Here is a 14648-nt window from a genome sequence, read left to right on the forward strand (position 1 = left end):
CGTGTCGGCGCGTCCTGTATGTATTACTGGTGCCCATGCAAAACGTTATAACACTGGATTTCATGTTTGGAAAACAAAATTTAATGTATGACATGGGGAGTCAATTAAGAACTGCGCCGAGTTCAAGGTGACGACAACAACATTGGATGTGATCAGAATAGATTAACGACAGCATGCCTTGCAGCTCTTCTCAACTGACAATATAATGTTTCTTAATATCATGAAGCTATATCGCTATGCCAATTTCGATGATTGTACTCCTCGATCAACGGTGGAGAAGGTCTCAATTCAAGAAATGCGGTATTAAAGGAAGAGGAGAGATTCTACATCTTGTCCTTTGTCCAAATGATCGGATCATGTTGTAGAATTTTCAACCATGTAACCCATGTTGATTCAATGTTGTGCATCAAAGGGCAATAGGTTGGGGGTTGACTAGTTTAATAAAATTAACACCCTTAATGATTTTGCATGAAGGACAGATTAACAGTTTTGAAACGCTTTCATGTCCTATTGGAGCGTATCAAACCAAACAAATGTATTGAAGGATTATTGCTCATAATACATTACAACATCTTTGGCATTTTCAGGTGTTTTATAATATATGTATTGTTAATTTTGTACAAAGCCTGCATCATTTTGAATAAAGATCCATTAAGAAAATTATTAAAAGAGTTGTGATAGGGAAAGGAAAAAATAACTCATCCACTCCACACTTATGCACCACTGCAACTATAGTTATAGCCTCTTTAATTCGTTATTCATTTATTTCCTTTACAATGATTTAAGTGAAGCCTTTTGGGCACTCACTTTCATTCAAAAACAAGATATAATAATAGATACCTGGAATTTCACTTACCAAGAGAAGAGGCTTGAAGGTATGTTCATATCTCCTCTTGCCAAATTGTATTCCATGTTTCATAACTTTCCTTTTGATGATTAACTTTGATTCTGCAATATGTTTCCTTCATTTTCTCCATTGGTGTACAAGAACTCAACTAGTTATAAATGAAAGTTGGTAAGTTTAGCTGAGGTCTCTTGAATAGTGATTCCTCTGACCTGCTGGTATTTGGTGTATGGTAGAGGACCTAAAATTCAAGAACAGACACTTTTCATAGTTCAGCTCACTTTAATAGATTGGATATTCTTCCGCATATATAGTGTATGGAAGATATTCTTCAGAATCCGTGTCATTGCTAATTTTACATGTGCTGCACCGATAGATGATACTCATCTATGTGAAACTTGTTTTATGTACATACAAGAACTACTCTGACTTGCATGACAATTTTTAATATCTAATCAATGACTAATCCTATTTGAAGGAAGAAAGTTTGAAGAGTTGGGATTTTACGGAGAGAAGCGAAATTCATATATTTGGTGATTAAGTGAGACATGTTGATCCCCGATGAAAACGGCACTACAGTCAAGCTTGAGGTGTGTGATTACATATTTTACTTGTATTTAGCTTTGGTTTTCTTTGTAAAGATCAAATGAATGAATGAAATAGAGTACAGGCCCTTACAAAAGTGATGGGAAGTTAGGAACTGCTTCGAAAGTTGAACAGATGAATGCCCTTCCATCTTGGTTGTCGGAGTCCAATAACCTGTCAACACCTTGCAGTAATTAACCCATTTATAACACGAAGATGGCTTATTAACTTTTTCAACAATTGCTGGAAAGGAAGGTTTGCTATCCCTCATTCGAACATTTTTCTGTACTGGACTCCACTTCGCGTATATGTTAATGGTGTAAAGTTAAACTGAATTTTAACCTTTTCACATACTATGTATCTCTTTATTTTGTGATGCTTTTTCTGTGAATAAGGACCCTAATTTGGTCTGCTGTTGAATAAACAGGGAAAGAATACTGCAATGATAGTATGTTGGCTTCTAGGAAATGGTAGTCTTTTGGCATGGAACAGTATGTTAACAGCACAAGACTACTACCTTAGCTTGTATCCGGTAAATGATCCCATTTTCCTTTTCATACCTTATTCTTAGTGATCTGTACCTGATAATCACTTTGTTGTAGATCTTCCATGGAACTCCCTGTGGATGAAATTAACTGACCACTTTGTTTTTCCACGAGTGGTTCCATACATATAAACAACAGAGAGCTCATAGAAGTAGGTAACTCGACTTAAATTATTATACTTTATAAGTGGAAGTCTTTGGTTGGATATGACTGTAACAACCTTGTTGGTACTGTTATAACCTTCAGCATTTCCAACTTCCAAAATGAAGGTGATATACATGTATTGAGGAAATGGAGGTCTACATCCTATTGTAACCAACGTGTTGCATACTAGTCTTGCCGTACTGCAATAAAAAAATTGACTGTGCATTTCATTTTGATTCTGGATTTATCACCCAAAAAAATTGGAGTATGGCATCCAAAATAAATAAATACAATTTGGACATGAACTATGCATTTCATTTTGTTTCTGGATTTACTCGAATATCTCAAGTACATTATTATTAAGTTAACAGATACATGCTATTTAGCGTCTCAAGTAGAGATATATATATATATTTTTTTTTTGCAGGCAAAATGTGAATATATTATATATAATAAAAGTTTACAAACTAGGGGTTAAGCACCACCCGGGCTGAATTAAGTTCCCACTTTGAAACCAAAAAATAAATTCCATAAAGGTGATAAAACCTTCATTCCAAAGTCTAAACCATATGTATTTCCAGTAATAGTAAATCATTTATATCTTGCTGGAATTTTCCTTGTCCTGGGTGAAAGAGGAGTCAGATCCACATCTTTCCCCTTTGTCTTGCTTCCTTTCTCCTTTTGAAACTGCCATGGTTCATCACCATCCTGTGAGTTATCCTCGTCATCAACCTGCTCCTGAGACATCCATGCAGGCTTATACTTTTTCTTTGCTATCTTCTGCCATGGTTCTTTATCATCCTCGGCATTTTCATCATTATCTGCGAGGTCAGCCCAATTAACCGATCTTAGCAGTGAATTTGCCTCATTCAATAATTTGAGCCTGTTTTCCTCTCCAGTAGTGGAAGAAGAATTGAACTCAGCCATTCTCATCGTTGAAGAGGAATCGGGCTCTAAACCTCCACTCTTCATAGTCCTCGCAATGGGAGAATAGGAATCAGCTGCTCGACTATTCTCTTGCGGCACAATAGTATTTTCAGCCATAGTGACTCTGAGTGGAGGTGCAATGTAGTGTGTAAGACTACACAGAGTTGGAGAAACAAAATTTTCAACAGCTAGAGAGCAGTTAGTAGCTGTAACCTCTGCTTGCGGTGCATTCAAAGGTTGCCTTGATTGCATTTCCACAGCTAGTGGAACCAATGCAACAACATCAGTAGCTATATGTTCTGCTACCACAACTTGTGGTATTGCATCAACGTGATCAATTCCATCTTCTTGTGTTTGTGCATCCTCCTCAGTTGCTTGCTGCTCAACTACACTATCCACGGTGCCCACATCAATTGGAACCACCTCAGTTGTTGTTGTAGTAGGCACCTCAACGGGAACTGTACCCATCGTCTCAACCGAGACATTGTTCGTTGGTTCGATCAGTACATTTTTGTTCTTGTTTCTATTCCTCTTATTTTTCTTCTGTTTTTGCACATCCTCAGCTTGTTTCTCAGCCACTACTGCTTCTTCGCGTCTAAATCCTTTTTGCAGTGCCTTGCACTCTGCAACAAGGTGCCCAACAGATTTGCAGTGTCCACAATACTTTGGGAGTTTTTCAACTTCAACTTCTTGAAGGAAAGATGTATGCTCATCCTCTTCAACAAGTATCTGGTTTGGTATCGGTTTCGCAAGATCTACTTCAACCAAAACTGAAGCAAAAAAACCATAGTCTCTTTGCATAGTATGTTTGTCAACACCAACAGGAGAGCCAAGTCCTCTACCCATTGACATCAAGATTTCATAATCCCAATATTGTTGTCCAAGTTTTGGAAACTTAATCCAAACTAAAGCACTAGATTTTACCTGGACGTCGAGGTCGAAATCAGGCGTCCATTTTGTTAATCGAAGAGTTTGATCTTTGAATTTCCATGGTCCGCCACACCATATCTTCCTCCATTCATCCTCGCAAGTTAGCCGAATCATGAAAAATCCTTTACCAAGAGAATGATCTTCCAATCTCCCTTTGGCTTCCAAGTTTCCATTGCAATTCTACGAACTTCTTCCACATTGAGCTTTCTGAAGTCTAGTCTACCAACAAGGCTGTACTTACAGTAAAGCTTTCCTCGTTCCACTGCTTGTTTTGGTAGCTTAATCATCGGCATATTTCCTTTCATTTCTGGAACTGGAAGAGAATCCAAGTCCAGTTGTTGAGGTTGAGCACCGCGAACTTTGTCTGCAAAGGAAACTCTTTTCTCAACATTTCCTTCATTATTCTTAGTGAGATCTACTAAAGGTGCTTCCTTTAGCTGTTGTTGGGTGGGAACAGAGCCTCCAAGGAAGCCCCAAGGACACACAACCACCATTGAGAGCTAAATAGCGACGGTCAAACGAGAGTCAACGTGAGTCAACGGGAGTCCACATAAGAGAGTCGCCATTAGAGTATTCAAACACTGAGTCTCGATACCACACATCGATCAGAAATAACTGCCCATTCGACTCCACCAAATGCTTGGAAAATGTCAGATTGTTTTTTTTCCCTGTAATCGGATGGTGTAGTCATATATATATATCTACTTATTGCCTTGTTCTTTCTGTGCAGAGGTACCACCCTGCAAGGGTACTTACGATTGTTTATCAGCCTTTTGCCCTTGTAACTCTTGCAATATTAACATACTATGAAGCAACTATAAATACAAGAAGAAGGAACTTACTTGGCTATATCACTTTCTTTATAAGTTCGCTTCTGGTCCTTGTTGTAAGTAATCATCCTGGCTGACTTGTTAGTCATATTGCCAACCCTTATAATGTTTGTTTACATTAATCTCTGGGTATTTCTTCTTTTGTTTATTATTTGTTGTGTTTTTCATTTGCTGGATAGATGGATTTAGTTACATCTGGGAAAGGAGGAATTTGGACATTTGTTGGTGTTTGCATTGCTAGTGCAGCTTTTGGAGTTGCAGATGCCCATGTCCAAGGTGGAATGGCTGGGGATCTCTCTTTCATGTGCCCCGAGTTTCTCCAAGTTAGTAATTTTCCTACTTCCTAGTTGGTGATTAAAGTAACTTGTTTTACTTATTCGAATAGTCGTATATCTTTTTTTTCTTGGAAATCTGCAGTCTTTCCTGGCTGGTTTGGCTGCATCAGGGGCTCTGACATCCTCTTTAAGATTTGTTACTAAAGTAGCCTTTGAGAACTCGAAAAACGGTCTTCGCAAGGGGGCTAGTATGTAACACAACTCTCATCCATTTGTATTCCTGTTGAGAATTATGATATAATTTATAGTCAAATTGTGCTAGTAGTTCATAAACCTATCAACTCTAGCCAACTTCATGTAACATCTGAAAAAGGTCCAATTATCAATCTAGGCTACTTCAAATTGTCTTCATATTTTCTGGTATTATTGATATATGGATCAACCTAATAGTGTGTCCTAGTAGCAACATAGTTCAAGAAGACATCAATCTGCAAGAAGAATCGCTTGTTCCGTTTCTGGACTTCAATATTAGTGATCCTTGATTTCCTTAAGTTTTTCATGATACCATCTGTCTAAGGTAATTATTGTTCTCCGCAGTGATGTTCTTAGCAATCTCCGCTGTCTTTGAGTTTCTGTGTGTCCTTCTTTATGCATATATATTCCCAAAGCTTCCAATTGTGAAGTACTATCGCTCAAAGGCCGCCTCAGAAGGATCCAAGACGGTCTCTGCCGATCTAGCTGCAGGTGGCATCCAAACAGAATCAAGCAAAGTGGTACTTCCTTTTGCCTATTTAGTGATTGCACTTGATGATCTTGGATATCCGAGACGAAAACTTCTCACACAAAGATGTTAAAATATCTGCAGAATGAGGAGGATTCTCAACAAGTGGGGCGTTTCAGTAATAAAGAACTGTTTTTACAGAATATAGACTATGCAATTGACTTGTTTCTCATATATGTGCTGACGTTGTCAATTTTTCCTGGTTTCTTATTCGAAGATACTGGATCACATAGCTTAGGGTCATGGTGAGTTATATGCCCAAAGACGAAGTAATAATTAGCTTTGTCAATTCCACTCATGTGCTTACGGCCAGCGTATAATGAGAACTTATTGGCTGTTATGGATCTAATGTTCTGATTGTTGGTTGTTTCTTAGGTATGCACTAGTTTTAGTTGCAACATACAATTTCTCGGACCTGGTTGGAAGATATATCCCTGTCGTAGAATACCTGAAGTTAGAATCACGGAAAGGGCTTATGATTGCGATCCTCAGTCGCTTCTTACTGATTCCAGCTTTCTATTTCACAGCCAATTACGGAGACCAAGGGTGGATGATCATGCTGACATCGATTTTAGGACTAACCAATGGTTATCTTACTATTTGCATTTTCACTGCGGCACCTAAAGGTTACAAGGTTAGTTAATTACCTGCTAGTCTGCTACTTGGTACTTGTGATGGGCTTCTTGGTGAACTGATGGTCTCTAAATTTTCAGGGACCGGAACAAAATGCCTTGGGAAATTTGCTTTGTTTGTCTCTTATTCTTGGTCTATTCTCGGGGGTAACACTTGATTGGATGTGGCTCATTGGCAAAGGCTGGTGAGCTTTGTTTCTATAGCAATACCACAGGTCAACTGGGGTGCAGTTGGACAATGTCGTCAATCAATCACTCATATATTGATGAGCTTGGAGATAGTCCAGATCTTTTACGGTTCCCTTAATTAGTGTAAGTTTAAGAAACCAACAAAAACAAAACAAAAAACGAGAGGAAAAGAACCGCAATCAATTCTTTTTCCTTGAATGTTGAGTGCAAGTTCTTTGTTGTAGAAATTGTTGCAAGGGATGCGACCATTAGACCTTGAGTAAGGATGGAATTAACCTTCTCGATTGTGAATCTTTACTATGTCCATCCCAAAAATGTGCTTTCACCGAACTATTTTATTTGTTCTGTTAAATTTTTTTTTGGACAATCTTCAAATACCACATGCACATAAATTTCAAAAGTCTCGAGGCCAAAATTTTAGGAAGTGGATTAAAAATACAGGCTTAATAAGAGGACCAATCAGAGCTTGTAGAAGATAAAAGAGGGCTACTTCAACAATTCAGCTTATCCTGTGTAGTACAAATCTTTCAATATATGGAGAGCTATTGGACTGCTTCAAGTCTCTTCCTGTTAAACATGGGGTACCAAAATTTGTATGACATTGCTACAGTACATGTATACTCCAAGCTGAGGGTTTCTATTTATGCTATTGCTTCCTTATCCTTTATTCCCAACTCAAACTGTACGGTCTCATTGTTCGGACTATCAAACAACCGAGTTTATGAGCTACAAAACACAGTTCAAGGCAAAGAAATGTGATTCTAAGGGCTACTTTTTAGCTTCTCGCAACTCCCCACGACCTCTTTGTCACTACCATCGTCTTTGCGGATAGTTATGTTGATGAATTTGGAAGGTTCAGCATCCTCTATCATTTGAACCACAGTCCTCATGGATGGTCTTAGTGCTGGAAGCCTTGCTGTGCATATCAGTCCAATTCTCAGCAACTTGACTGCGTATTCCTTCAACACCTCAGGTATGCTTGAGTCCACCATATTGAGAATGTCCTCCCCTCGCCCGAGTAGACTGCATACCCAGCTCACTATATCCTTATTCTCTCCAAACTCTGCTTCAATTGGTTTCTTCCCTGTTGCTAGCTCCATCAGTACCACACCAAAGCTGTATACATCGCTCTTCTCATTCACCTTGTATGTGTAAGCATATTCTGCACACAGAAAATAAAATTAAAAGAAGCAGCAGAAATATGCACACAGAAAATAAAATTAAAAAGAAGCAGAAAAAAAATCGCCGCTGCCGGGGATCGAACCCGGGTCACCCGCGTGACAGGCGGGAATACTCACCACTATACTACAACGACATAATTGAAAGATTTGCTCTATTGTAATTTAGCTTTCCAATCATTTGAATATGCCATATTTTAAAATTGAGCAATGTTCGACACTTGATACTGCATAATAAAATTGTAAAAACTCACCAGGAGCAATGTAGCCGTGAGTTCCAGTAATGACATGCGCCGAGTGATTTCCACCATTAGACTGCACGATCTTGGCAAGTCCGAAATCAGCAATTCGAGGTTTAAAAAACTCATCCAACAGAATGTTACTGGATTTCACATCACGATGTATCACAGGTCTATCACACCCATGATGCAAATAGTCCAACCCTTTCGCTGCACCCAAAGCAATCTCATATCTTGTTTCCCAATCAAGCTTTTCATTTTCACCATCACAAGTATGCAAACGATCCCACAAGCTGCCATTTGGCAAATACTCATACACCAGCAAATTTGAATCCTCACTGGTTACACTACAATACAACTTCACAACATTCACATGTCGAATTGAGCTCAATGTAGCAACTTCTGCATCAAACTCTGGCAAGTTTCCTGATCGTTTCATTAGCATTGCTGTACTACTTCGGTTAACTTTCCGTCCATCGGCACTTATGTTCCATATATGTTTTACGGCGAGTTCTGTCCCAGTTCCAACAACAACTCTGTAAACATTCCCTGAGCCTCCTTCTCCAATCAAGTTCTCTTGTTTGATCAATTTCAAGATTTCTTCTTCACTGAAACTTAATCGACGGAACGATTTAATTTGCCAAGAATCTGATCTGAACGACGCTTTCTCTTGCTTGTCTTGTTTCTTCTTGAAGAAAATGAAACAAGCAAGCAAGACGAGAAGAACTATTGTTCCAGTAAGGAAACAAGAAATCAGAGTTCGAATGTGGCTTGATGATGAACATTTCTGGTAATACCGGATATTCTGACTACACAAGCCAGGATTGTCCATAAAACTACCGTTGTTCGCTTGATTGGAAAGAGATGGCGGTATTAGGCCTGTTAGCTTGTTGTTTGATAAATCGAGTAGGCTAAGTTGAAGATACGATAAAGTTGCAGGAATCTGCCCAGAAAGCTGGTTTGTAGATAGGTTCAGTGAATTTAGACTGGGTAAGAAACCTAAACTGGCTGGAATTCGACCTGAAACTGAGTTCCCGGCGAGGTTTATGATGTTGATTAATTTGCACTCTGCCAGAGAGTCCGGCATGTTGCCAGAAAACGTGTTTTCTTGTAAATAAAGACTATTAAGCTTCTTCAAGTCTCCGATATTCATTGGAATCTCACCAGAAAACTGATTAAAACTCACATCAATTGAAACAAGAGACGTAGCTTTCGAGATCTCTGATGGAAGATTACCTGAAAATCGATTGTTTTGGAGGCGAAGTTGCGTAAGAGTTTTTGCATCACCGATCTCTGTTGTCACTGCACCTTCAAACTGATTCATCGCCAAATCAATGAAGTCAACGTTCGGTAATCCCCAAATACCAGCTGGAACACTACCCGAAAGCGAGTTGTTGCTAACACGTAATCTAGTTAGCGACGAACAAGCAGCATAGCTATCTGGAATACCTCCAGTGAATTTGTTATTCACCATGAGAATCGCAGTCATCTTTCCATTCTTGCACATATTTGGCGGAATCGGTCCAGTTAACAAATTCTCGGAAGCTTCAATGAAATCAAAATCTGACCAAGAACCTATGTTCTGAGGCAGAGGACCAGTAAGCTTGTTCTTGTAAAGCGAGAGACCGACTAGATTCTTGAAATCACCAAATTCTTCTGGAATATTACCAGAGAATTTGTTCTCAAACAATTGCAAACTAACAATCTTTTTGAATGATTTCAACTCGATCAAATCTCCTTCAAGACTGTTATTCGAAGCATCAAAGTACAGTAACTCAGATAAGTTTCCGAATCCAACAGGAAATTTTCCATTGAGACTGTTGTCATAGAGCTGCAGCTGCCATAGCTTCGTAAGTTTCACAATATCTTCTGGAATCTCGCCTGTTAAATGATTACCCGAAAGCTCGAGGTTTTTCATTTCTGTTAGATCCCCAAGCCCAAGCGGAATTCTTCCTTCCAGATTACATTTCGTTAGATACAGTCTATAAAGCTTCTTCAACTTCAAAACTTCTAAAGGAAATGGACTGATATCGAACTGATTATCCCCAACGCTCAAGTAAGCAAGACTCGACAAGTTTTCAAGAGACTTCCATGGAAACTGACCTGTGAATCGGTTGCCCTCTAAACGTAAGTAGTTTAGTTCACTTAGTGATGATAACTCCGGCACAGTTCCTTCAAATGAATTATTAGATATATCCAAGGACTGTAATTTAGTACAGTTCTTCAAATCATCTGTAATTATCCCAGTTAAAGAATTATTTCCTAGGCTGAGCTTTTCCAATGATTGAAGCTGGCAGATTGTATCAAATGGAAGATTTCCATCTAAATTCTTCTGCGAAAGTTCGATTTCCATTACAAACCGATTAGCGTTGCAGAAAATTCCAGAGAAGTTGCAAGGAGAAGCGCCAAGTTTCCATGACTCAAACGCATTATTTGTATCACTTTGCTCAAGTGATTCTTTCAATTTCATTAGCACCTGAAGATCATCTGATTGAATGGAAGTGAACAAGAAGAATAAACATACAAGTAAAATTTCCGGGCAATTGAGTTTCCTGGAAATATTTACCCGCCAAAACATTTTTAAGTTTTAGAAGATTGAAGACAAGTGTAATTAACCAGCATCGCAAATTCGCAAGTATAAACAAAGAAGCCTAATAAAAGAGTGAGTGGCGGCATTGAATTTGTGCCACGTGGCATTTTTAGTCAATGATTTGTTAAATTAGTCAAGATAGTCAAAATCAGATAGTGAGTGGGTGGTAGTTTTTGTTCATAAAATGTGAACCGTCGCCCAAAAGTCAAAAGTCAAAATTCTTTAAATGTTCTGATGCGATTGCTTTTTGGAATCAGATGTATCATGCTTTTGAATAACGTGCGTGTGCGGAACTTTCTTATGCCTCCAATGTTGACTACTTGCGTTGGATAACCCGTGTATAGAAAGAAGTCTAATAAGAACGTGGGATAATGCTTAGAGTATAGATCGTCTTCTAGTGAATTGAGTTGTGTTAGTTGGGCCGTCTACTGAAATTCCCACTTCCTGCATCATCTTTAAGCTAACGTTTCTTCCACATGACGTTGGAATTTTAGTTCCATTACACTAACGAGGAAGTTAGCAGCATCAGTCGCATACAAGATGTAACTCTTTTTTGGCAACTACACCTACCAGGCTACCACCCACCAAGTTAATTACTACATTAGGTGTCACCCAGCTAATGTATTGCTCTACTCCTCAGTCTGAAACAGGGGTAATTTCCCAATTAGTAACCCATAATGTCAATCTGTTCCCAAGTAGTAACCACTCTTCAATTTTGACTTTTCAACCTCACTTTTGACACTTTTGTCCTTCTCCCTTTTTTCAAACAATGCCCACGTGGACATGCAACTCTCTCCCCCTTTACTTTACCATCGCAAGCATAACTCGCTGTCATATTGTACCTCATGAGTTTGACTTTACAAATGATGGACAACCGTTGGATCTTGATCAAGAAAACACGTTAATCAAACATGTTGTAGTATCCGTGGTTGCTATAATGAAGAAGCAACCGACTAATAAACTATCAGAACTCTCGGTGATTTTTGTTGTCGATTACCTTTACAACTTTTTACCTCAGATTTTGAGCCAACCTAAAAAATAAGGACAAAAGCTCAAAGTTTCGCTTTTTTCTTGGTTTGTTTCTTCTTCTTCCTCGTCATTGTCCTCCGCTTTTTGTATTTTTAAGGTTTGACATGGAAAACATGACACATTCACATGATAAAGGTATAGTTTGTTGTTTTTAAGCTATCTAGGGCCTTGGGTCACGGTTTTGTTCCACGTAGTTTAGTGTTTTGTTTGTTTGATGTTTCATCTTTCAAGGAAGAGGGTTTTGAAGACAATTTATGACGTCTCCATGCATAAATGCATGTTGATTATATAGTTGTGGTAGCATGTTGTGGTTTCCATGTTGATTCTATATTTAATGTTGGGTTTAATATTAAGGCATTTAAGATGGATTCATCATAAATGTCCTAAAAGTGTTAGTTTAACTAGTTGGGTCTAGTTTGTGCTTAAATGTTTGAATTTACTTTTCAGTTTTTATGGTTTATGGTTAGATACTTTTTGTAACCATTGCTTTTTGGTTGTTTTTTTTATACTTACTGGTTAGGTACTTCTTTTGATGTTCTTATTCACTACAATGGGGAGATGAAAGCGGACAAGTATGGCCGGATGAAGTATGTTGGTGGCGAGGTGAAATTGAGAGTTTGTGATGGGGGTATTTCATTTGAAGGATTCATGAGTACCGTGGAAGGTGTGTTGTCGAGAAAGAGATCTACTTTTTCTATAAGATACTTTGAAGAAGTCCCCGCGGTCGAATTGATGAAGAAACAGATTATTTGAACATGATTATGAAACAAAGAAAGTCTCCAAGAAAAACAATGATGGTTTGGGTTATCAACGAAGTAGAAGTGGTAAGCAATGGATGACTAATGCTAAGAAGAAAGAAGTTGCTACCGAAGTTGTTTAAGAAAGACGCGACTCAAGCGGTGTTTCTCTGTCAAACACTCTTTTTAAAAACGAAAAGACGCTGAGAAAAGCTAATCGCATTTCTCCTCCCGAAACACTCTTTTCCAAAACGAAGGAGCTAGCTTCGTCGGTCGCCCTATTAACCAATTTAAACTTGTCGATGAAGCAATTGGTAAGTAATGCAGTTCCATTTGGTTTGGTCATTATTAGTGAGGGGTGGGTACATGCTTTATTTCCCCGATAGTTATGAATCTTTGGTTTTCGAGAAAGTCCCTTGACCAACCCCGGGTGGGAGAGTGGGGACTCATCAATGGGAAGATGTGGAGATTCACCGACGCCGAAGAACACATTCAACCTCACACGCCTTGTCAACGTTCGAAAAGGTAATGGCAGGTAAGTCTTCGATATCAATGGGATATGTTGATAGATGATAGCTTAATTCGTCACCGATAGTGGTGTGGAACTTCATCGAAAGTGTTCATTGAAATATAGATATTTGGCCGAGGGTGTTTCCTCCGGTTACACTGAACCTTCAAGATGAGGATAAGAGAAACGGTCACACCGCCTTCTCCGTTTGTGGAAGGTACACACTATAGCCTTGCAAGGTAACATATAGTTCCATTCTTCGATAGTGGAGAGCTAATTCATCGATATTATACGTGAGGGGCCGGTCAATGATGGTGATGAGCAAGATGGTGTACCAGATCTCGATCAACCTGATTATGATGACTTTGATTCCCAAAATCCATATGGTGATACAGAGGACGTCCCCGAGGAATATAGAATTTCCATGAATCAAAATATTGACAATAATGAGGGTGATGATGATGATGAAGTTGAAATACTACATGAAGTTAATTTTGAAGAAGAAGAAGTAGTACAAGTAAAGGATGGAGCTGATGATGATGAAGTTAGAGTAGTAAATGGTGGTAATCAAGATGATGATGATGAAGTTCAATTATTGGATGATGATTGTGATGTATGGTCTACTCCTAACCGTAGTCAAGAGTTTTTGGGGAGGCACACCTATGATCATTAATGATGAGGAAGGCCAAAGTGAACCCGATATGATCGTTAATGATGATGAAGGCCAAAGTGAACCCGATATTGAAACAGATGGAATGGTTGATGCTACGCTATTCGGTCGCGTAAGATCTCAATTCGGAAGACTTACATCAAGGATATGATCCTCTTCGCTCTCCCCATAGTCCGTAAACACCGGCTAAAGTGGATGTAACTCCTCCTCATGTGAACCGAAGTTTGTTCCTCCTAAAGTAGACAACACTATCCTACTCGGGATGATCTTATAAAAGACATGAAGTCATACGCAATAGCAAACATGTTTGATTTCGTCGTCGAAAGCACTCTCTCCCGAGAGGATTTATATGAAATGTAAGTCTCTGGTTGCACATTTCATTTGTTTGCAAAAGCCGACCACCGGTTCTACGATATGGGTTATTATAACCTTTAGAGAAGCACATACATGTTCACAAGATAAAGCAATTGCAACTAATAAACAAGCCGATGCAAAATGGGTTTGAAGTCAGGAAATCGAAACTTAGGGACAATATTGATATGGCTCAAACATTTGCGGTTGGAGGTTAAGGACGACACCGGACAAATGTGTCGTGATAAAGTTGCTTGGAAAGCAAAAAGAAATTGCAATGCAAAAGGTAAACTGCCTTGGTTATATCAAAGAACTAATTAACGCAATAGTAGCAACAACTAACTTATGTTTGTTTCGCTTTTTTGCTTGCTGAGATAAAGGGAAGCTTTAGTCGGTCGTACCAAATGTTGCCAAATTATTGTAAAGAACTTAAAAGAGTGGATTCAGATTGTTTCACCGAGGCTGCAAACGTCATCGGCCCCCGAAAGCACAAGTTTGAACGCGTTTGTTTGTGAGCTCACGGCGTCCTTGTCCGAAGCTTACAAAAAGATGTCTTCGTCCATTGATTATGATTGATGGCACTTTCATGATGGTAGGTACAACTCAATCATACTAATCGCTATCGCGGCTGATGGCGATAGCCACGTGTTTCCAATTGCATTTG

General features: G+C 38.9%; 2 protein-coding genes and 1 non-coding gene across 10 annotated transcripts; 1 reads left to right on the top strand and 2 right to left on the bottom strand.

Annotated features, from left to right (window-relative positions):
• The first annotated feature begins 671 nt into the window (after positions 1–671).
• On the top strand, positions 672–7882 carry LOC147519396 (equilibrative nucleotide transporter 3-like). 8 transcript variants are annotated; one of them, XM_086590996.1, is made up of 11 exons: positions 672–875; positions 1323–1434; positions 1515–1684; positions 1857–1961; positions 4706–4861; positions 4985–5128; positions 5223–5328; positions 5678–5853; positions 5946–6106; positions 6237–6495; positions 6575–7882. In XM_086590996.1, exons 4-11 carry the CDS (start codon positions 1872–1874, stop codon positions 6680–6682), a joined length of 1200 nt encoding a protein of 399 aa, XP_086447122.1. In that variant the 5' UTR covers positions 672–875; positions 1323–1434; positions 1515–1684; positions 1857–1871; the 3' UTR covers positions 6683–7882. The 8 variants fall into 8 exon arrangements, with proteins under 8 accessions (XP_086447122.1, XP_086447120.1, XP_086447121.1 ...); XM_086590994.1 differs by lacking the exon at positions 1515–1684; XM_086590995.1 differs by lacking the exon at positions 1515–1684 and having other exon boundaries at positions 1327–1434.
• Positions 7149–11065, bottom strand: LOC147519397 (receptor-like protein kinase 7). The gene is made up of 2 exons (XM_086590990.1): positions 8115–11065; positions 7149–7844 (listed from the first exon to the last, which is right to left on the bottom strand). The coding sequence occupies exons 1-2, from the start codon at positions 10675–10677 to the stop codon at positions 7444–7446; spliced, it is 2964 nt and encodes a 987-aa protein (XP_086447116.1). The 5' UTR covers positions 10678–11065; the 3' UTR covers positions 7149–7443.
• On the bottom strand, positions 7926–7997 carry TRNAD-GUC (transfer RNA aspartic acid (anticodon GUC)). The gene has a single exon. It is a non-coding gene; the product is annotated as a tRNA-Asp (tRNA).
• Positions 11066–14648: the final 3583 nt, after the last annotated feature.

The sequence above is a fragment of the Coptis chinensis genome, chromosome 2 (genome assembly GCF_015680905.1).
Source record: "Coptis chinensis isolate HL-2020 chromosome 2, ASM1568090v1, whole genome shotgun sequence".
Taxonomy (NCBI): Eukaryota; Viridiplantae; Streptophyta; class Magnoliopsida; order Ranunculales; family Ranunculaceae; genus Coptis; species Coptis chinensis.

Excerpts from the sequence above, each read along its gene's own strand:
- LOC147519396 (XM_086590994.1), top strand. The coding sequence starts at position 1,393 with ATGTTGATCCCCGATGAAAACGGCACTACAGTCAAGCTTGAG. Across the intron at positions 1,435-1,856 it reads GCACTACAGTCAAGCTTGAG|GGAAAGAATACTGCAATGAT; the intron begins GTGTGTGATTAC and ends TTGAATAAACAG. Across the intron at positions 1,962-4,705 it reads ACTACCTTAGCTTGTATCCG|AGGTACCACCCTGCAAGGGT; the intron begins GTAAATGATCCC and ends CTTTCTGTGCAG.
- LOC147519397 (XM_086590990.1), bottom strand. The coding sequence starts at position 10,677 with ATGTTTTGGCGGGTAAATATTTCCAGGAAACTCAATTGCCCGGAAATT. Across the intron at positions 7,845-8,114 it reads TCACGGCTACATTGCTCCTG|AATATGCTTACACATACAAG; the intron begins GTGAGTTTTTAC and ends TTCTGTGTGCAG.